Source organism: Pyxicephalus adspersus, chromosome 8, assembly GCF_032062135.1.
Source record: "Pyxicephalus adspersus chromosome 8, UCB_Pads_2.0, whole genome shotgun sequence".
Taxonomy (NCBI): domain Eukaryota; kingdom Metazoa; phylum Chordata; class Amphibia; order Anura; family Pyxicephalidae; genus Pyxicephalus; species Pyxicephalus adspersus.
In genome coordinates this window covers 52,557,543-52,580,819 of record NC_092865.1, presented here as the reverse complement: position 1 = coordinate 52,580,819, position 23,277 = coordinate 52,557,543, and the positions used below count along the sequence as shown (strand labels likewise).

The 23,277-nt window shown below is 39.4% G+C and overlaps 1 protein-coding gene across 1 annotated transcript; it reads left to right on the top strand.

Annotated features, from left to right (window-relative positions):
* The first annotated feature begins 713 nt into the window (after positions 1–713).
* On the top strand, positions 714–12,071 carry LOC140337101 (uncharacterized). The gene is made up of 4 exons (XM_072420644.1): positions 714–954; positions 7,983–8,118; positions 9,137–9,251; positions 11,188–12,071. Exons 2-4 carry the CDS (start codon positions 8,071–8,073, stop codon positions 11,781–11,783), a joined length of 759 nt encoding a protein of 252 aa, XP_072276745.1. The 5' UTR covers positions 714–954; positions 7,983–8,070; the 3' UTR covers positions 11,784–12,071.
* The last annotated feature ends 11,206 nt before the right edge of the window (positions 12,072–23,277 follow it).

The window sequence follows — 23,277 nt, the reverse complement described above, 5'->3', positions numbered from 1 at the left end:
ACAACAATCATCTGATGTGTAAATGAAGCTTAAGACATTGGTATTGCAATAGATGTCCCCTGAGATTTCCACTCACCTTCTGTTCTGGTGACAACTATAAAATTAAAGATTAAATGGAATCCTTAGGAGTCGGTGAACAAATTCCTCTGTTTAGGGCAATAGGGGATGGATTATTATTAATATTATTATTATTATTATTATTAATAAACAATAATTATAGCGCCAACATATTACGCAGCTAAGAGGTGGGGGAAATATTACACAATAGGCTTTTGAATGCTGATTGAGCACAATATGATTGTACAATCTCATATAGATCTACCTAAAATATAATTGGTGTCACCTAAACTGACCTGAGAGGCACCAATTGCCCCATAGGAACCTCTGGAGGAACCCTGTGATAAAGAATGACAGATAAACAGCAGATTGATTCCATCAGGATGGATTACTCATTGCAAGCGGAAATCATTGTGGATTCATTGGATTTTTATTAACAGTTATCATTCTTTCAGATCAGTGTGTGACTTAGCTTTAGTTTCTCTGTGCAGCTGTGGCAATGAGTTACAAAGTAACAATTAGGATGTTGTTACCCCCCCAGGTTTGGTATCTCAGGGACACAGTGCTATGTGTTGTCTTCTATTCACCTGGGTATTCCAGGACGGTGTGGCTTAGGGAACGCCTCTGTTTGCACAATTTCTCCTCTCCACTTTTATTTGCATGAAAAGTTACACTACAAATGGGACAGCGGTGGCTCTCATGGACTGAGGGACAGGCAGAGTGACGGGCAGGACTGATCAGAGCAGACACAGGTGTGGGGGGTGCAAACAAAGGAGGTCATTCAGGATCGTCCATCCCTGGAGGCTGCTGAGACAAAGCTGGTTCACCTTCCGAAGGTTGAACATTAGGTCTTGAGGAGAAAATGTGCACCCTGCTAATGGAGCGACATTGGTAAAGGTAGGTAGGTGGCTGCACTTTCCTTTATAGGACTGATATCCGGGAACAGGGGCTCATTTACACCTGGAGCTTTAAAAGTGCATTTATTTATTGTACAGCGCTGCATAATATGTTGGCGCTATATAAATCCTGTTTATTAATAATAATATTAGCACTGACAAATATCACGGCTCTCTAAATATGTCACAGAGCTCACAGGAGCTTACAGTCTACGTTGCGTGTTCCCTCTACTGACTATGGCCAGTTTGGGGGAACCCAGTAACCTACTGGTATGTTTTTGGGATTCAGAAGGAAACAAACTCTGAGCATACAAATTCCAGATGGCCAGGGACTGAACCTGGGACTCAACCAGGGTTCCTCCAGAGGTTGCTGGGGGTTCCTGAGCAATGAGCAGTTTGTGTCTCTCAGGTCAGTTTAAGTGACCCCCAATGATCTTTTTGGCCATCTGTTAAGACGATATTCTTTCCACCACACTTATGTACTGTGATCTGTGGATATAATAATTATAGGGGTTCCCCAAGACCTGAAAATGTCAGGGTTCCCTTATGTTAAAAATTTCTGCTTTACACACCATAGATGATTGATGTTTGTGCAGGTTTGTGAATGCATATGTCGTGCTTTGTATATTTTAGCAGGTAAGGTACAAATCAGAGGGTATTTCTTGCAAATGTGGATCAGTACTTGCATTAAAGTACATTGGATAGAAAATAGTTTAAACCTTCATAGTTTAGTTTTTTTCATTCTGTATGTTTTTTTTTTTAAGAAAGTGTTTCTTTACTTCCTGCTACAACAGGTGACACAACAGGTGAAAGAAAATGCCCTGTTTGTTGTCACTGTAACAGATGGATACATTGGATGATTTCCCCTCACCTTTTGCTCTGCTGACAACTGTAAGATTTGGATTTCCTATCACTTTCCTGAGGACAATGGTCACCAATACAAAAAGGAGAGTATGATACTTCTGTATTCAGTGATACAGACCTAGAGGAATCTGTATCACTGAATTCAGGTTCCTTTTAAAGCTTATTGGATCTTTTAAAACCAGCCTAAAATAAAACTGAACCTAAAAGTTAAAAAAATCCAACCAGGCAAGTCCTTTATTGGACCTGCCAGATCACAATTTTTAATTGCACTCCTTAGCGTTCCATAGGAGGTGCAGCTATCTTCTTCCTTGTTTGCTTCCTGCTTTTTGCATTTTGGCAATCTTGATTGGAAAGGCTGGGATGATGTACCTCCCATGCAGATTCATGGGAGTTCATTCAGTCCCAGTGACTAAATTCCAGCTACCATGAGTTGTGCATGCATGTTTTTTGCCAGGAAAGTAAGGATGCTTATGGCAGAATGGACATAACCTCTTGCTTTCTGCAATAAAGCCCTGGCTGATCCCAGATTTTGAAAGCACAACATAATTTTGTTGTCTCGGTTTGCTTTAATTGGAATGGCAAATTTTTTTAAAATCATTTGAGAAATTGGAGCTCCCTGATATGCAAATCCCTAGTATGCAGCAATATTAGGCTAGGTTTGGACCTGCTTTGGGATGAAGCACTGCAGCTATGGTTTGTTAAAAAACAGCATCTGCAGATTGGATAGTGGGTGGCAATGAGTGGTTCAGTACCATATTCATTCTCTATTGAGCTGTCTTGGGTAGAAGCTACTTGTAGGAAACAGTTCCCTGGCATAAGGAAGTGGTAACTGCACTGTAATCTTTTTGGTAATCTAAACCCAGCCCAACAATTTGTATTGTTACATTAGTAAATTACAATCTTTATAGAGGTCTTGGAACACATAGAACGATAAAAGAGGAGAGAATAAAAGGATTTGGTTCCAGAAGAGAGCCCAGTGGGGGCTTCACATAATTTTTATGTACATTGTATGCACAACAGACCTTACGACCAAACGCTTTGCATATGAAATGCTATATCTACTTGAACAACAAAAAAGTCAGAAAATCCAACCCAACCAATGGATTCTTTTGTTACAGAGAGACTTTGGGAAAAGTTGCAGAGTATGTCCATAGAATAGAGAATGATTATCTGATGTCTCTGGGCACCTTCAATACTTTTATATCAGCAACAAAGGAACATTTTTTCTAGATACTTTGATACATGAAGCTTGGTTTGCCTAAGATATGGAGTGTTTGTATTTTGATAATAGTTATTGCGGTAACCCTCTCGTTGCCAAGGAAGGACAGAGGATACTTTGTTCTGCAAACACGTCACAGGTCCAAGGTGAATTAATACATTAGGGTTTAACTGGGGGCCCATGTTACAACATGTTAACGTTACTGCATGTTGAACTTCAGCAAAGTACACATGGAAAACCCTTGCAGGACAGATGGAGCTTAGTGGCACATTCTCTGTGTAATCTGTGTCTGGTTTAAAGTACATTTGTCATGGTAGGTGTATGTGAAATGTTATTGCTTGTCTTCTTCATTTTTTATAATATTCATATTATATGTAGACTAGCTCTGTTTGACACTTCCCTCCTTGCAGACTCCAAAAATGTACACACCACTGAACATAAACGGGTCCTAAATGGTGCCTGGGATCTAAGCAAAATGGCACTTTGAGACTTAAGTTCCTGGAATGCAAACTTGGGTTTGAGTGATGCATTTTGAGTCCTAAAACTAATAGGGGGAGGGTCTAAGAAAAAATCTTAATGGCCATAGAATCGACCCTGATGGTTAATGTTGAATGACAAAACACTGTAAATTGAAGTCCAAAAACAATATCAAATTGATTTTTGGAATCCACAGAACACATCAGTCTGACATTTTCTGTCCTTGTATCATATCACACCAAGGCTACACACATACACTGGATCAGCCTTTCTTGACCTTTTTAACATGGGGGAACCTTTGAAATAACTTCATGGAACCCCTTCTATAATTAATATATCTATAGCTCACAATACATTAGCTTCGTGGTCAATTAGAAGAATGCCTCTTACATTGCTGGCCTGTGGGAAAGATTTGACCTTTACATTGGTGTCACTTAAACTGACCTTAGGGACACCTGGATTTCCACAGAACTTCATCAGAACCTGATTAACTAATCTCAGCCAAGGTTCCTCCGAAAGTTACCAAGATTTCCACAAACTGTGGCTGATGATGTCTACATAGTTCTGGAGCCAACACCACTTGGTAAAGCCAGCTCCATGACTCCAGTAGGGGGCATTCTTTCTGATGGCCACTAATTTAAGAGGCTTGTCCCATTGACCTCCTAAAAAAATAGATTTACGGTAGTAGGTATTCTTTAAAGGCCTAAAAATTATTTCTAGGGTTCTAATGATTAAAAAGGTTGTGACAGGTTGCACTAGATCATTGTCATCATTGAGACAAGTAATCACAATTATCTCAGGTGAAAATCTAGTGTGTATACAGCAGTCCCCCAGCATTGCTAAGCAATCCATGGTGGGGGGATCACTAAATCTCACTTCTCCCCTTCTCGCCATAGAACTGAACAGCACTGTGTGCACAGCACTTGTTTATACCACTGGAACTAGTGTTGAAGTTAGATGTCTGTACATAACTTTACACTTGGGCTTCCAGGGAAATGACACTCCTACAGCTGAATTTAGAATATTATAACACTTGGGGTTCCATAAAGATGCCACACTATCCCTTGAGTTATCATGGCATGTGACACTGGGTCCCAAATCAAGTCAAACTGACATAGTTTGTGTCCCAGAAAGATGTCATGCTGACACGTGAGGATCCAGAATAATGACGCACTAACACTATTGTCAGTCACACTGGGGAGACTGGGGACTTAAAGGATATCATGTTGATACATAGCTTTGTAGTGCTTTAGACAACACTGCCACATTGACACCTTAGGTCCCAAAAAAAGTCACAACAACTCTTGGCCCCCAAAAATAGTATCCCACCGACATTTGAGGTCACACAATAATACACCAGGACTTCTAAAACACTTTCACACTGACACTGGTATCCAGCAAGGATCAGACAGCATAGATCCCTTGCTTTTCAGACAGCGCAATACCAAGCTTTAATCAGACATAGAGGTCCCCAAAGTAAGCTTTGGTTGCCAAGCTGTTCCTGTAGCCACCCAAAGTGCTTTAGGAATCATTTGCCAAAAAATTCAATTCTATTTGCTAAAAACAGATCTGATATGTACGTTTTTTACAACTATATATTACAACTTTTAGTTACAGTACCCTCTCATGCAATATCATCACATGCCATATTATTGCTTGAGTGACCAATTATGTGTGACTTAAGTACTATCAAAGATAAATCAGAGCCTTTGCCTCTTTATTTGGCATCTACTTCATGTGTTGGCAGGAATAGTTCATTTACTTTACCCTCCCTAGTGTGTACTTTAATATTTGCTTATTTCCTCCTTGATTGCACACTTGTCTTTCAAGGGCAGGCACGAAGTCTGATATCAGAGATTGTAACGGTGCCTTTAGGTATACAGGTTGCACATTTTATATTTGACCTTCCTTATTTTTTTTCTGTTTCATTAGAGCATTTCTTAAATTCAATAAAAGAAAGTTCTGGGTGATGTTTGTTGGTTTATCATAGTATGTAATAGTTGAAGGCTATTATTAAAGTGTTAGCAAACATTGTCTATTTTTTATGGACTGACGCACTTATTTAACGAGATTGCATTTTTCATTTAGATGGGAATGTATTGCTAAAGCCATGTTATTGTTCTTGTATGTATTGACGGATCATTTAACCCTGCCAGTTCTTCCTCATGTGACTGTACAGTGATACAGAACCTGCACACAGATATGGTACATCAGATTGCTGAGATGAAAAGGCCATTAACTGCCTTTTAAAGGTCAGCCAAGAGCACAGAGCGGGGAGTTTGACTACTGAATTATCCAGTGTTTGTACTGTGAGCGCTCAGGTCCTGGGAAACGACTCTGTGCCTTCTTTATTACGTCTATGCTGTCATTGTGAGCTTTTGTAGAAGTCACCTGTGAATAAGCCATTGTTTGTGTGCCATCACAATAGCCAGCTGTATCTCTGATTGCCTGGAACCTGAAGCATTGTGCCACTGGAAACGACCCAATTGCTAGGTTAGCTCTGCAGGAAGATTAAAAGAGTCTTGTGTAGGACGCCAAACAATATTCCATACTGAATATGAGAGAAAATGACATACCAACTGATTTGCTTTAAAGATATCCTAGTGAAAACTTTGTGTGAAATATCTCTGCCAGTTTCTTTTTTGCTTTTTTTAAACTTTTTTTATAACTACTGTCAAGGAGAAACAGCAGAAAGTGAGAGAAAATTCCCTTTTGGATAGAAATGATAAAATGTATTCAGTTTGTTCCTGGTTGTATGACTCGTATATAGAGTCTGAACACTCTCCTTATAAATCACACCATCTTATTGGCAACCCTTTAAAATGAGTTTGCTCAAATTTCCAAATAAATTCCTGGAAATAATGAACTGCTAAAGTTCATTTGGAACCCATCAAAATGTCTGAGCAAGGTACAGTTTCCAATTCAGATTCCCATTTTATAAAAGAAAATGACCAACCGCAGCATGCAATGGACATAGAATACTGTTGAACGGGACCTCAAAATTCCACCATCAACTGCAATCTTGCTTTTGTATAGAATGAAGCCACTCTGTTGGCTGTCAGTCATATTAAAGAACTGCAACTAATGACATATTGTTGCAATAGCAGAGGGCTGTAATAAAAGATGAAAATCTTGATTTATGACTCTCTATATTTACTGCATGGGTGTCCTATAGGCTGTTGTACAACCGTACAAAATACAGCACATCCAAAGACTTTGGGTTGACACCAAGTGATACTTCTGCATTGCTTTACCAGAGAATTACATCTTGATGGCAATGCCTAATTGAAGGCTGCACTTTATAGGTCATTATTGGCCAAGGATGGATGGAGAATGTTAGCTAGTTGGTTAGTTATTTCAATATGTGAGCATTCTACAAGGTGCTAAGATCAGTGGGAATTGATGACCTATTTGGTTAGTTTGGTCACGTCCTGAGCTATATTGACACAAGATTAAAACTTCTGGGTGGGCTTTACAATGTTCAAAACTGAAAAGCTGGCAAAATAAAGAAAGTATAGCACTGGAATAGCACAATGGACAGAAGTTGTCATAGCTCATCTGGTCCTGCTACCAATGTCAGGAATTTACCATTGTGGAGAAGCTTCAACCGTACCCTAGTGGTCTGGACAAATGTTTGGTGCTAGTTTTAGTAATAGTCTCCTTTGCTATTAAAACTTTCATTCCTATTACAGTTTTTAGATGGTTTTGTTTAATTTCAATTCAATTGTCTCTAAAATAATCTTTTCTTGTTTTGTCATATAAACATTTAATGCAAGGTGCTTTTTAATTCAGTACCAGCAATGTATACTTGGTTCTCTAAGAAAGCCCAGCACGAGCTGCCTATGTTTTACTGAGAATCCAAATGGAAGAATTATTCATCTTCAGTGTGTTATAAGACCTCAATGCCTGGAATTCAAAATCCATGTTCTTTATTATAGCAGTAAATGACTATAACTGGTAAATGCAGAACTAGTAAAGAATTGAAAATTGGTAGTAAATATGAAATATCTACAAGGATTATTACGCAATTTCTGGACTAAAAAGCAACATAAACATGACAAAAATGACAAAATCACCAGATATTCCTTTTAGGCAGTTGATCTAAGGATAATTCTCTTTTATCCAACAATAAGGAGTGTCCCTTTCATTGGATACTTAATGATAAATGTTTGTTCATTCTTGAAATTTTGTACGCATTGCTGAAACCAAAGAAGTCAGAGGAAAAGTCTCCCGAAGAATGAGACAATAGGCAACACACACAAGAGGCTCCACACGGGGTGTACAGCTAGGATTGTGCATGCACAGAGCAGAGCATGACGTGGTCACTGTAAACATGGGTAGTATTATGAAACAAAACAGCAATAAAGGTAATTTGAATGTGCCATTGTACTCTGTTCGATAGCGTCCTCTGAGCACTGCCTGGAATATTGCCATTAGTCTGAGGTTTTGTGTTGCTTTGTATTTTGCAGGTGTAGCTGACACACAGTGACAGAGAGGAACCGAGAGAGGATCTGGGCCGGAGAGGTCTCGGACGTTTTCCCACTAAAAGGTACCACGATGGATGGAGCAGAAGAGAAGGTGCTGGAAGATGACACCAGCCTGGAGGTAATTGAAATGGAAATCTGTAGGCATTTTTATGTCATGTAGACTCTTGTTCTGTTACTTCCTCTTTTAGGGTTACAGCTGTATCCAAATTATGCTCTTGAGTTGTCACCCTGTCCCATGCACCCATGGTGTCTATGGCTTCACATCTCTCAGTATGATCCACCATTGCTGATACACACAAGGATATTTGTATTTGCTGATGTGCTGCCTGCTTAATGCACAGTTTTTCTTATATATATCATATATAGGATATATTTAGGATATATTTAGGATATATATATATATAAATATATATCCTAAATACAGCTTGTATAAGTAACTGAATCTGTTTTATATTGAGGTTCTCTAAGAGTAGGAGAGTGGAGCAAAGCTGTGAAACATGGTGGCTCTATTCCATTGCATGGTGCTGTCAATTACACACTGAAAGCTTACTAACAGCAGAAGGGAACTGAACACAGCACGGTGACTTTGCAGCGCTAGGTCCCAGGTTCGAATCTCGGCCAGGGCACTGGAGTTTGTGTGGGTTTCTCTGGGTTTTTCTGGTTTCCACCCACAAACATCTAGTTGGTTAAATTTGTTCCCTCAAAACTGACCTGAAACTGTGATTATGATGGGACATTACATTGTTAAACCCCTTTGATGGGCAGTTAGTGATGTGACAGTGGACTTTGTAAAGGGCTATGTAATGTTGGCTCTATATAAATACTGCCATTATTAACAATAACGTGCAGAGTGATGTCTTTATGATGATTCCCATTCCGTTTAGTTAGCAGACTGCGTCAGTGACCATTGTTTTTGTCAAATCCATTAAAAAACAAGGTCTGTGACCTGGCTGTGCTGTATTCCAGGGTTTTCTGTTTCACAGGACTAAGTGAACAGATCATTTGTAAGTGTTTCAATTGAATAGTTAGTTGTTTTCCAAAATCTCGGCTATCAGAACATGCCACCGTGGAGGTATAATGCCACCGTTATACTAGACTACTAACGGTACTGAGGGTCTAATCTTCATGTTTTTTAGAGCGAAGACTTCTTGTCCTGCCTTACAGATGAAGAAAAGGAGTGTCTGCAGTATTTACTAGAAACCATTGATTCACTTGACCAAGATGAGGATGAAAATGCAAACAGCGACCATGGTAAGACCTTTCTGTCCAGGCAGCAATTCACCATAACAGATAATGCAATTGTATATGGAAACAAATAGTTACATTGTCAGTTAGGTTGAAAAAAGACCATTTCCATAAAATTCAACCATTAGGGCAAAAAACATATCCCAGATAAAAACCATTTTTGTCTATACAGATACGTCCATTGCAAAAGCCAGGGTATAGTTGCACTGTGGCCATTCTGCTGCTTTAAAAAAATGGAGTAGATTTAATAAGCAGGCCTTGCAGTTTGGTACAAATTCCAATTCTAGGCATCATAAGAGATACAAATCTTTATAAGCTTGGGCCTCACTCACACAAATGTTTCCCCAGCTATCTTTCTCTCAATTCTCTTTATCTCCGGTTTGTTCTCTCTCCGGTAATATGAGACGATCATCTCAAAGCAGCAGATGTCATATGTATTACCTGACAATTTGAATACTCCTGTGGAATATCTTTTAGGGCAGCGGCTAATTAACCCGACACTCCTATCCACCGCTATCTCAGCAGCAGCTGTGTGATGTACATTTATATTGCCATTTTTTTAATTAGACATATCCCCAACTAGATTCGTGAGGCAGAAAATGTATTAATGTTCTTCTTGTCAATGTAACGGAGTACCGAAGACAAGGCACAGCATTCAGTGATACAAATGTTTAGATAGAAAAGACTTTTTAACCTCTATTTGAATTTTGGTTTTGGAGGAAATTGTTCAGAAGAAAATAAAATAAGGTGCCTTGGAGCAGAAAGTAAAGCCTGTAATGTGATTCTGGTCCATTGTGGTCATGTGCTTGGAGGTGGCAACACGTTGGGGTGGAGGCAGGCAGAAAGGGGAACTATATTTAAAAATGATCAAATGACCAGGCAGGTCCTTCATTGCAGAAGAGTCAGGGAAAATAAAAACCTTACCTGCCTGATTGCAATTTTTTCAACACACTCACCCATCCAAGTTACATTGCGGGTTCTGCCATTTTCTTCTTTTCAGTGTGTCCTGATCTTTGGTGCAGAAGTTTATTAAGTCCTGACAGCCCCAGCAGATCCCAGCATCATTTTGTAAGAGAAGACAGTGAACAGGCAGGTAAGTGTGATTTATTGCAGAAGGGACATTGCCTGTCCTATTCTGCAATAAAGGCCTGCCTAATGGCCGTTTTTCAAAGTGGAACTATAGTTCTGCTTTAACTATCGCAAAGATAACTACCATGTCTGCTAGGACTAGTAAATGTAGTGACATTAACCTCCAAACTGATTGCCGATCCTATAAAATGATCGGATTGCACAGGAATCTGAAGTTAATTCAACAGCAGACCCTTAGTGAGCAACCAATTTTTCTTTTTATCAAATAGACGTCAATTAAATTTACATTTTGTCATGTGTACTAAAGCAATTTCAATCAGAAGCTCCTATCTGTTCATCCTCATCATGGTTATATGGTTCAATCTATACCCATGACCAGCAATCGAATACACAATATGTGTTACAAATTTGCCGGATTTTGGGATTGATAGCCAAGTGGTTCCCAAATGTTAAATCAGTTGGACCAGATGGTTGAACAGAAAATTGACAGCCAATCTGCTTATATTTAATAGACTTTAATTCCAAGGCATTTGGTTGAGAGGAATTTAGAAAGAAAAATGTATTTTAATTTGTAAATTGTGCATTTGGTAAATATAAACTGCACTGAAAAAATGGTAGTTGGAGGAATAATGACCAAGATTGTTTCTTTTCTGCTACATCCATCAAATCTAAGAAATAAGCAAAAATAGTTTTTTTGTACCAGTAATATGAAACTGGAACAAGACCCCATAGCAGCTAAAAGTGTTTTTTGGTATGGATACATTCACTAGGGGACAACTCTTCAAGCTGATAAAATTCGGGCTGAATTATTATTGCAGGTTTAAAGTTAAAACATTTTTTTTGTTCTCCCCAGATACCGGCATGCACATGCGAAATTCAACCGCAGGCCTTCAAGATCGAAGTACAAAGATAAGAAGTTTGAGCGAAAGTGTCAAGGTTTCTGAGAAAACTGAACACAGCCACACGCCATCCAAAATGAAGATCGTGAAGTCCTATTCTGAGGACTGTCCAGGATTCTCTATCACTGTTTCTCCAGACACAGGGCAAAGGTCAACCAGCTCTCATCCAAGCCATCTTCGGAAGTTTGACACCATCATGAGGTCAGGAGTGAACGTCCAGGAACTAAGAGCTCGATTTATTCAGCAAACAAGCAGTTCTTCTTTCGAAGAGTCTTCCAAAGAAACTTCACTGTCTTCTAAACAACTGCCACAGGCGGCACGTAATCAGGTTTCTCCTAGGCAGGAGGCTTTGCAGAAGTTAGGTTTGCTGAAACTGAATCAAAGCAATTCACATGCAGGTCAAAACTTGTCAGATGACCTACATGGGACGGACCAACATCAAACCGAAAAGAACTTTGAGTTACAACAAAACCATTCCAAGTCAGGAGCAAACCTTCTATGTACTGTGGAGAGAAAATCAGGAGGTTTTGACAAAGTATGGCCTCCTTAATCTTCTCAAAGACTGATTTATCTTTTGGTTGAGGACTTTAAATCTCTACTTTGCCATATATTGTACAGAAGAACTCCTAAACAGGGAAGAAGACTTTCACACTAATTAAATTTTCTTGTTCGTTGTATCTGTAATATAATATTGAAGATCAAGATGATAATTAGACTGGAATTTTGTAGAACTGCACTGGTCACCAGCCTTTAAAAAGTCTAAAAATTGTCTAAAAATACAATTTAAATCATTTTAAATGGTGTTTGAACTCAATAATTAAATTTTGCACATAGAGAACTGTTATTGTTCTGTCTACCTAGCAGTCCATTGTTGCTCTCTACCACTTCTTGCTCTCTCTTCAGTGCTCAAGCTTCTTTCTGACAGTGTCCTATGGGCAACTGATGTGGGTGAATAACCCTGGACTGCAGTTTTATAGGTTACTGTGATAGCAAAAGCCACAACCTCCATGTACAGGAGCTGATGATTACTGAAATGTCACATTTAAAAAGTCTAATAGATACGTAGTAAGAATAGCTGAAATTAGTTCCTCTCCTGAAGAAAATGCTGCTCCGAGTCTCCTTCAGCTCTGTGTATATATCTAACTGCCCCCTACAAATAACATGGTAGTTTAATGGTTGACCTTAAATTGTGCAAATTGTTCTCTATTTCAGCAGCTTGCTCAGGATGAACCAATCCATATTTTTATCCTTTTTAATAAGGTAGGATTACATGAACAACAGACACATACATTTGGAATGTGAGAGTAATGTCCAAACTTCTGAAATACATACTTGTTTCAGGTCAATACCCCAAAATGTATTGAAGCCATTGGATCAGTATGAAAGTCATGCAAATAGCATGGGACGAAAAACGACAACCTCTATTTTCAATGTTTCCTTCCAAACAACACTAGCTAATTCAACTTGATTAACAATTTAATGTTTAAAACATTCAGAAGGGTTTGAGAGTTTCTTATGGTGATCTGAGTCATCAGCAGACTGTGTAAAGAATGATTTTGCAGGTTTGGGAACTTTGTCTGGACTGGATCTGCCTTCCCTGCCTGGCTCCTCTCTTACTGCCCTTTACCTCCTTAAGCTTACTACTATCTTCTCTTTCTCCTGCTGTCCTACCTACTTCCTTGTCCTTTGGCTTTACAACTCTTTTCTACTTTGCTGCTCCTCCTTTCTATCACATACCTTCTTCTTGCTACTAGCATCTTGCACCTTCCCCTATTTTCCCACCTACCTCCTTGACCCCTTGCACCATCTTTTGCTTCTCCCTTTCCTCCCACTTCATCTATTCTGCTTTCTACTTCTTACCTCCTCACCACCCTCCAGTCTTTATTCACCTCCTTCCAATCACTCTCCACCTTCCTTCTCCTTTTCCCCTTTTTCTTTTCTTCTCTGCCTTTCTTACTCTTCCCCTCTCCTTCACTCTATTTCTCCTCCTTTTTCAATATCCCCCCCCCTCTCTTCCTCATCCCTACACAAATTTTTTTTCTTCCTCTTTATACCCCTTCCATCATTCTTCCTCCTCCTTTTCATTCCTCCCCTCCACACCCTCATCTCCTGTTTCCTTTCTTCCTCATTACTACCCTCTCCAGCTTCCTTCCTCTTCTCTACCCTCTCTTCCTTTTCTTTCATCCCCCATCCCTCCTTAATCTACAATTCTCTTTCCCTTCCTCCTTTCCATCCTTTTTCCTCCTTATCCTTCTTTCTTCCCCTCCTCACCTCCACCTCCCTCTTGTCCTTCTTCCCTTCTCTGCCCTCCTTCATCATTCCCTGTCCAATGTTTAGGTAAGCCAGGTGGACACGCTTCGTATTGTTCCTTCACCTCTAACGGCCCTCCTTGACCAACAATCCTTTACAGTTAATATTTTGTTCCTCACACATATACACACCTTTTTCAGGAAACCACTACCTGTAGATGTCTCAGGACAAACTATAATGCACTTTACTCTAAACACCAGCAATGGGAGCCGTTCCCAGATACTTATTTTAGTGGTTCAAAATACAGCGGTTTGGAATAGACTCATCTGACAACCAATCAGATGAGGGCTTTCAGGATTTGTAGTCTTTGTATTGTATTACACAGAGTGTTTGCTGAAAACTGATTGGCTGATAAAAGTTTCTGCTTTCAAAAAAAAAAAGTTTGCATCATGGGACACCTAAATACAGATGATCATTGTTACCAAAAATGAGGATTCTGAATTCCACAATAATACTTAAAAAACTGGAAAAATCAGATTTGATACAATTTGAATTATACAATAAATGTAACAATTTATTTTTCTTGTTTCCAGGGATGTTCATTCAATGAGTCCCTGTCACCTGACCATTCATTTTAACAAATATATTCCTGTAGGATTACAATTTATTAAAAAGCTTTTATTGTATGGATATCCAAAAACCTTGAGATTGCTGCAACCCCCCACCCCACCACCCATCTTGAATGTGATGTCAGCAGCCCCCAGAAAACCCAAAATTTAGTAAAAGTGCTGTAAGTAAGCAAATTAAAATACCATTTTTGTTGCTTCAATTTCCAATCATATACATTGATGACAGGGTCTCTTATCTATGAACAAAATTAGTTGGAAAACTTATGAAGATGTAAACGTTATAGTTATAAAACTATATGATATCAATCAAAATTATATTATTATCTCCAATTGTCCACTTGTTGGGGTAATTTAAAAAAAGGAATCCAAGTTGTTCACATACCAGGGAATAATTACTTTGCAAGGTATATGAAGTTCTAATGGCTTCAACCATTCAATCATGTGCAAGAAAAATCCTGCTTTTTTTAGGTTTCCTTGCACTAAATGCATTATCTCCACCAAGGTGAAAATTCACCTTGGTAAGTGAACTGCAGAAATTCTTTTAGTAAATAAACCTAAACCCTTGCCCTGCAGGAAGTTACATTGAAGTAACGTGTTACAGAGATATAATAAATACTTCTGGGCAAATATTTGCAGCATGACGTACAATACCAAGAACAACCCTGGCGTCAATAACTGGCTAAGAAACACATAAAAAAGAGAATTGCAGGTTTGAGGCCAATTTGCGGCGTATGGTGTGTGCTTTGGAAATGTAACCCTTTCTGCTCTAGGAGTTCCAGCAGACATGGGACAAAGATGTATTTCCTTCTTCTGAGGTGATAGGCAGGATGGCCATATACAGGTAAGTCATACTGGGCCACAAATATGCTTTAGAGGATTATATACATGCAATATCTCCTTTGTCAATAAAAAAAAACATTTCCTGGCTCCTGGTCGATTTTTTTGGCTAAGCTCTACATTGTACAATGCATGAGTAGTGCAGTTTAGAACTAATGCACATGTGCAGGAGTTACATCATGAATGGCCATCTAATTGCTGAAAAGGATTGCCATCTTCACCAAAGTCGGCCATGGAGCCGGTAGCAAAGATGGCGCCTTCTGAGGACACAAAGATGACTGGATCATGGACAAGTATGTGCCATACCACGTGGACATGGCTTCAAAGTTGTTTAAAGAGATCAGTACACTGGGATGCAAAAAAAGTAAAAGGAGGTGAAAACTATTTGAAAAAAAGTACAAAATTGTTGAAGATACACAGTGCTCCAGCAAAGTAAAGGTCATCCAATTTAGGTGCCGTTACCTAAAGCACCCTTCAGGATGAAGTACAGGATGGATACTGATTGGTTGATGGGGTATCTGCGCCACAAAAATATGCAAGCATTGTTTTATAAACAAATATTTAAAAAATTCTAAATGATTTCCAGAGCACTATGGTTAAGATAAAGCAGCATCACTGGAAATACAATACAGATTATTTTGAGTTTGTAAATTTGAGTGTGAGCTATTGAGGACTATTGAGCTAGTGAGCTACTAGTGAGCTATTGTAAGCAACTGTCTTATCCTTGTACTCCATTGTCCTTTGTGGCCACAGATATGTTACTATATGTCCAATAGATAGTCAAGCAGCAACATTTTCAGATGAAAATTATTAAGAAAATTGCAATGCAACCTGTATATTTTTCATAGCATACTACAGTTAAAGAGTGGTGATCTCATTTACATGAAAAACAATGACATATTCCCTTTAGATCCACTTCCTGCAAGTTAATCCGCTGGCACCACAGCAGATCTTCCCTAGACAGGACAGACCCCATATTACTTGTCATCTCACATGGAAGCAAGGTGATAATTAATCCTCAGAAGCAACAGGGAAAAGAACAGCTTGGGGTGGCCCAAAGCCATTAAATTATACTGTCACTGGCATTGTTGATTAGTTATTTCCTATGCCTTCCCCGCTAGGAATTCCTCAAGATTATTAACCCTCTGCTACTCTCTCACAGAGAACGCCAACGTCTCTCGTACACGTTCAATAGGCTTGTACAGGAGCAACCAAGGAATTATACTGCACCCCTAACCCACAGCATGTGAGCTTTGTCTACAGATCATCAGAGGAAAAGCAAGGCCAAATTAATGAAATAAACCATGTGCAGCTTTCACAGCGGCTTCTTGTTAAATGTGCAGACCCTAAGCTGCTGGAAGTCCTGTTGGTGCTTTATTGTAGGAACAAATCTAATTGATACGGGGCAGCTCTATATTATTGCATCTTCATATAATAAAGGGTAAAGATGTGACAGAGCTGACAGGATGAAAATGAGACGGGAAAGGGAATGATAAGTGCTTTTATGTACTCTTTTCTTTTGTGAGATCAGCTTAATGAAAAAAAAAATGTCATTGATGCGCAGTAAAGCTCTGGGTAGCAGAAAAAGGTTTTGGCTTGACGTTACAAAGATTGATATTACAAAGAACTCTTGGTTTCAACTCATTCCTTGCTCTTCCTAAAAGCCTTGTACAGATGCTTAAAATGTATTCCCCAAAATGATCATTTGTGATTGTTTTGGGTGTTGCTTGGCAAGAATGAGCACTATTCTCTTCTATGGGGGAAGGAATGGTAGGTGTCCTACTGGAAAGACCACAAAAATATTCATTAGCAGTTGGTTTCCTACCACAAAAGAACCCTAAAGTACATTGTAGAACACAAGTATCAACACCAGATACCAGAGTGACTCACAAATAATAAATTTGTCTCAAATTTAAATATCAACAATCTGCATTTACAATAAAACATTAAAGGCCTAGTTCCCTCAAAAGTGATATATTTATGATTGGTGAATCTTGGGTCTGACTCTGGTTTATTAGATATGTCAGCAGAAAGACTTCCCTACCATAGTTTCCCTCTTTGTTCCAGTTCTTATGGAAACTTTAGGTGTTCCAGCTCATATAGAACAATTCCAGCAAAGAGAGTACTGGGAGCCTTATAATAAGGGTTAAAGAGCAATAACATTCTAAGGCCCAAAGCTCTACTATTTTTCTGGCTTTAATTATTACACAGCCACCGCATACACTCTACAGCAGCCATTCTCAACTAGAGTTCTGTGGAACCCTATCATTTTTCCACGGGTTTTAAGAGGTTCCTTGATTTGCCGATGACTGACCCCCTATTGTGTGATGCCTGTATATTGGGCCTACACTACCGCAGAGTCATGAGTGTTCAGAAATCATTTTAGGGTTCTGTAATGGTGTCATCCAGAACACCATTTTAAGGGGAATATTCCTCCAACTGGCCACCTTTCCCTCTGGCACCTAATGATACGGTATTAGCAGGGGCTTCCCAAGAAAAGAATTGCTCTGGGATAAAAAAGTTGAAAAAGTCTGCTTTACAGCCATGGGACTGACTTATCAACTTTCACATCATGGATGTGCATGCCATCATAGGGTGTTATGTTTGGAAAATAGGTTTGGGCATTTTTAATAACCCTTGCCCTGATCCTGTAAAGCAGCACCACCCTTCCCTGTACTTTCCCAGCCCATTTCATTTCTACTGGAACGCCCGCTGATCTTTGACACCAGTTGTCACTTTGACAGTCCAGGGTTTTTATGTCTGCCTGTGCAAATACATTAAAGGTAATGCATCCAAATATTGGCTCTGAGTCACCTAGGTGTATAAACAATGATTCATAGCGATATGCTTTTATTGGCATGTTTATAGAACCTTTTACTTTTTAAACACACTACAGACATGCGGGTTCTCTGATCTCAGGGTGGTCATGATCTGGGAAGAGCTAAGAAAAATAATAAAAGGGAATGGACTGTATAGAGTGTATTCTATTGTATTGTATTGTAAGTGTTTTTTTCTCACCTTGCTCCAGTCAATTAAATATATTGACCAGGTATAAAAATATATAGATTATAAACATATGAACACCCAAACAAAACACATAATAGTAAAGGTTTCTTTAGTTAGTCTTAAATTTACTTTGTGGCGGATGCAGCCAATAGTGGGCCCTTGCGCAAAACTAATCCTCCCCCACCACCACCATTACAATTGTACTGCTGCAGGGACCCCCAGTTTGGTGATAAGGGTCCAGGGCCCTCGTGCAGTGGCACAATTTGCACTTCCTCATATTCACCCCTGCTTTTACTCATATGTATCTAATTTATAGCAATATCAATGTACACGTTCAGTAATGGTTTTAGACAATAAGGGGCCCTGGGCAAATATAAAGTGGGGGCAACAAATGCAAAGCCATCCAGCTCCCCGGAGCCCTGCCATTCTGCCATATAGGACCCTGAAGAAGGTGGGCTAGAAAATTGTAATCCATCAGATTGCCATAAAAGTTTAACTTTCTTTTAGTAAAATGATGGCACTATTGTAATTACCCAAGTCATAAAAATGGTGATTTTTATATATTTTTGTCAGTTCTAGGAACGATGGCCAGTTCATTTTACCAATTGCCAATTTGGCAATAGCAATGATTCCCATAGGAGATAGTAGAGATAAGCAAAGTTTTTTTTAGACATTCTGCCTATCATTTTTTAAAAGTAGCGTTGGCATCTGTAATGGAAGTGAATGGATAATGAATGCCAATGGGGCTGCTGATCTCACATCCAAGATCCTTCACCCCTGCCCTTATCTATAACCTTTTAGGTAGCTGCTGGGGAAGGAGAGAATGGAAATACTATAAAGCACCCATTCTAGGGATTTCTTGACCTGTGGATCATTAACCTTACCACCAGTTGATGCCTCATTTCAGTGCCAATGTCACCTGGCAGAACCAGCTGCAGTATATCACTAACTGTTTTAGCTGTTAGTAAGGGAGGCATTCTAATCACCATTGTAAGGAGGCGCATTCATCCTACTGACACCCAGTATAGGGGAATTATTTCAAGAGTTCTTGTGGGGTAAAACAGTTGAGAAAGGCTTCTACTTCAGTGACAGTTCACAGGGCTGCTGACTTCACATCCAAGATGGTGGAAACTAGCATCAGTCTTGGGCCATTTGGTCTGCACAAGGGAGGCTTTTACATGTATTTACCATGCATAAAATACAATGAACGCACATATAACCTTATTGGAAGGTTGTTGTTCAAATAATTAGCTTGGTGATGGGGCCAGGAATAATGCCGAACCTTCCTCCAACTTCCTGTGACCATTACCGACACCGAAAAATCTTACTATTGGTTCATGGCTGCATTTTTTTTTACCTCATTTTGATTCATACCTGCCAATCAATAGCAAGTGGTGGAGACTAGTTCCAACACACAATTCTTTTTAACCCTTCCACATGTGCTGGAAGGTTTGTTGATTTATTGTGACTATTCATTGGGGTTATGCTACGTGGTCAGCAATAGATGTGAACAGAGCTCTGTTGTAACTCACATTTCTCTAAAGAGCTAGGTAAAATCTTAAGGAGCAACACTCAGCCGAATGGCAAATATTATTAATAATTCATTGTGTTATTGAATGAATGCTACCGCGATAATCTCTTCCTCCCCTTCAACATTCTTTATCTCTTCCTGCAATACTCTGATCCTCTGCACAGTCTGTTCCAAGTGCCATGCTGTCTTATTAGCGTTCTGATTAACGTGTCTCTCAGTAACAAATGCCGTACTCTCTAGAGATCAGATTTAATGCGTCCCACTTCTCCGCTTGCTGTCTAATGCCTTCTGTCTTCCTGATTAAGACTTAACTCGATTGCGGAAAATGGCTATTAAACGCCATTATCAAGTCGCGCAAAATTACCCCCGTATACATGAAGATGAGAGGCCACATAATTGGCTACATCTATAATGACTGCACAGGGTTTGTGGATGGTGCTTGTGGTATGGAGAGAAAAATATAACCTGGCGCTGTGGTAGCCAGCCAGATATCGGCAAGCCTGGCAAGGTAACCCTTTGAGTGCAGGGCCTCTTAAGGCCTGGGAGCTTTTCAGGTCTCCTACATTAAAAATGTGCACAGATGCTCATTAATTGACTCTCAGAACAATTGTTGGTGATTGTTTCACGTGACAGTTTTATGAGCAATCACTGTGTAGATATATTGCTCAGTATTGAGATTGAAAAACAGTGGGGAAGACAAATGGGAGTTCTCCCTCTGTAAGGAATGAATAGTCCTTATTAGTGGTTGATCATATAGTGATTTGGGCACAGCGGACCACAAGCCAACATTGCGGGGAATCTAGATTTTTTTTTATGATAAGGATATCCTAACACGATGCACAAATTGTGCACATTTTAGTCTAATTTTTGAACAGTAATTCCACCCAAAAGTATTTTAGATACAGGTCGAGGTGGCACCTTTGCAGGATACTACAAGATCTTCTTGCCAAAATTCATGATTGATCATCATTGGGGTACAGAATTGTCAGGTATCTGGTCTCTGCTCTCATGCTTATACGCATATGTTAAATGTTAAGGGGTTAGCAAGACCAGATTTGATTATCTATAGGTGGCCCCTGGCATCTGGTTTGGAAAATTCCAACAGCTCCCTGCCATACCTGCTAACTATGTTCCCTCTCTCTTGGGTGTTTTGCGTTTTTCTGCACACCTTTCTCCAAGCTCATGGCTATGAATTCTCTTGCCAAGAATTTGTGCAAGGAAAACAATCAGCTAATCTGAATTCTGGTCTATCAGAGCAACAGAGATCACGTGAACAAGTGCCTGGCTTTTAGTAATCTGACCAACATGGTAAGAAGCCTGGAGCAACACTTTCTCCAGGAAAGGTAGTGATTCCATCCTTCTGTTACTTTCTGTTTTCCATAACATAAAAAAATACCATTTCGAGTTCTGCTTCCAGTAGGAGGGTTTTGTTTTATTTCGAATAGATTTTTCCTATTGGAGGAAATTGCTTTTTGATGGGTTATGTTTGGATAGTTTTTAGATTGGAACAGAAAACAAACAGAAGGAGGGAAAAATAGAAATTAAAATACAAACACACATCAATAAGCCCAGTTGTAGCACAAAGAAGGCACAGCGCCAACAGCACGAACCCAGGCGGGAAGCCCTCACTCATTCGCAGTGCGGAACATAGATTGGCCTTTTCTAAATGTATGGACAAGGAGATGGGGGTTATAAGAAACAGATCTTCAATGTAAAATCTTAAATTGTTTTAATAAGGTGTATTCCAGTGCTAGATATTTCTAGGCTTTCTCTGTAAAAATGAATACACAATCATCATACGTTCCGAATACATATGGAAGTATTTAAACCTAATGGCTGTACTCAAAGACAAGGTGGTCACGCCCAAAGCAGTTCCCTTTAAAAATAGAGAGAAGGAAGAGAATTAACAAGTAAAACCCAGGACAAGCTTACTTTTACTTGCTCTGCACATTAATTGACAATGATGATTACAGCATGGAGGTAACAGTTTGAGATGCTGGTTTGGGATGACTGAAAACATAAATAAAAAAATACATAAGTACATTTGTATGCTCAACCCTAGGCTTGCCAAGGATTCTTAATCACTCCACACATTCGCAACACTTTCGATGTCATCCAAATGACATATCTTTCAGCAAGTGTTTAAATTCAACCCATTGAGTAATTATGGGCTCATTCACATAAATGCTCTGCTTCACACATATGTGTTTATGTTGTGTATTATTGTTTGCTGTCATAGGGTATTCCATTGATTAAATGAGCTGCCCAACACATCACATCAGTGGTCCTATATTAATTTTGGGGATAATACTGCAATGTATTTTAGTGTTCTACCCCATGATGTAGCAAATGTAGATGTAAGATGTTCTGGGTGCAATTAAGAATGAATTAACATGTGTCATAGGCAAATGTGCCTATTCCTGTAATGGTCCCTACCATGCACTTGTGGCAATATGCTAAATGAATAATTTATATTCTATAGATGCTCTGCAGTCTCTTGCCACACACAGGTTTCTGGATGGAGGGAGAATCCTGGGCCTTACTGCATTACCATGGGTTGCTTTTAATGTCCACGTTTCCATAACACATTTGTGTGAATTGCCCTTATGGGGCACGTATGAGGATTGGATAGATTATGAATTCAGTAGAATCCTTTAGATGCCCTAAAGCACACATGTTCCTAGGTGAAGGGGGGTACCTGGGCACTTGTACTCCCCCATGCACTTTCCTGTGATTTATTCCCAACTGTCACAGCCATTGCCCAACACAATAATGGTGCCATACAGCCCTAGTGAATATACAATTGTCACTGGGCACAAGGTGGCAAAAGCACAACAAGGGAAAAATCTCAGCAGATATCTGTAGTTGACAGGTGATCCAGCCTGGGAGTTGGCCATAAATGATATTTTTAGGTACTGGTTGGCAAACTGCCACTGAATCACAACCTGACAGCTGCAGACGGTAGCACAATAGTTGGTCATAAAGTTGGGTAAATCTGCTTGAGATTAAGTATTTTAAAGAAGCTGTAAACCCAACCACAAACATTCTATACAAACTTTAACATGGTAATGCAATTTTGAAAGACATTTTCAGACAAATCAGCTTTTGTTTAAAATTTCCCCTGCCATAAAGGTTCTTGTTCAGGCATTTTCTGTTAATGAGTGACAGCCCTGTCACTGTCTCCCAACCGTGCTTCTATCTTGTCATCATGTCAAGTATCCATTGGATGTAGATTACAAATTTCCATTTTTACACACATTAAGAAGACATGGCCCACTGGTGTCACCATCATGATTTCTGCCCTAAAAATGCTATGCAGCTAATGCTGGAGTGTGTGTAGGCAGGAAAAAGCTGGGTCTTGCAGATCTTGTCTTTATCATTATACTTCTCCATCCAGAGTTCTAGGAATTGAGTCCTCAAGGCCTAGTTTACGCAAACACATCCTTTGCCAATTTTGTGCTCAACCGACAAATCAATTGGTTTTCAAATAAAAATTTAGGATAAAGCATTGGTATTATGCTTCTGCCCTTTCAGCTCAGGTTTATTATACCCAGTACATGACGTTTGTGCTTTCAGTCAATATTTACCAACAAGTTCAACCTGTCCACATCCAATTGAGGATGTATGATTTGGTCAATTGGCTGTTGAATTCACTTTATTTCCTTTCACTATAATAAATTAGAGATTATATCAGAAGAGACCATTTCTGTGTCTACATGGAGTGTTTTAGGCCAAATGGGGCCCTGGACAATCATGAAGAAGGGGTTCCAAATGCACAGCATTCCAGCTCC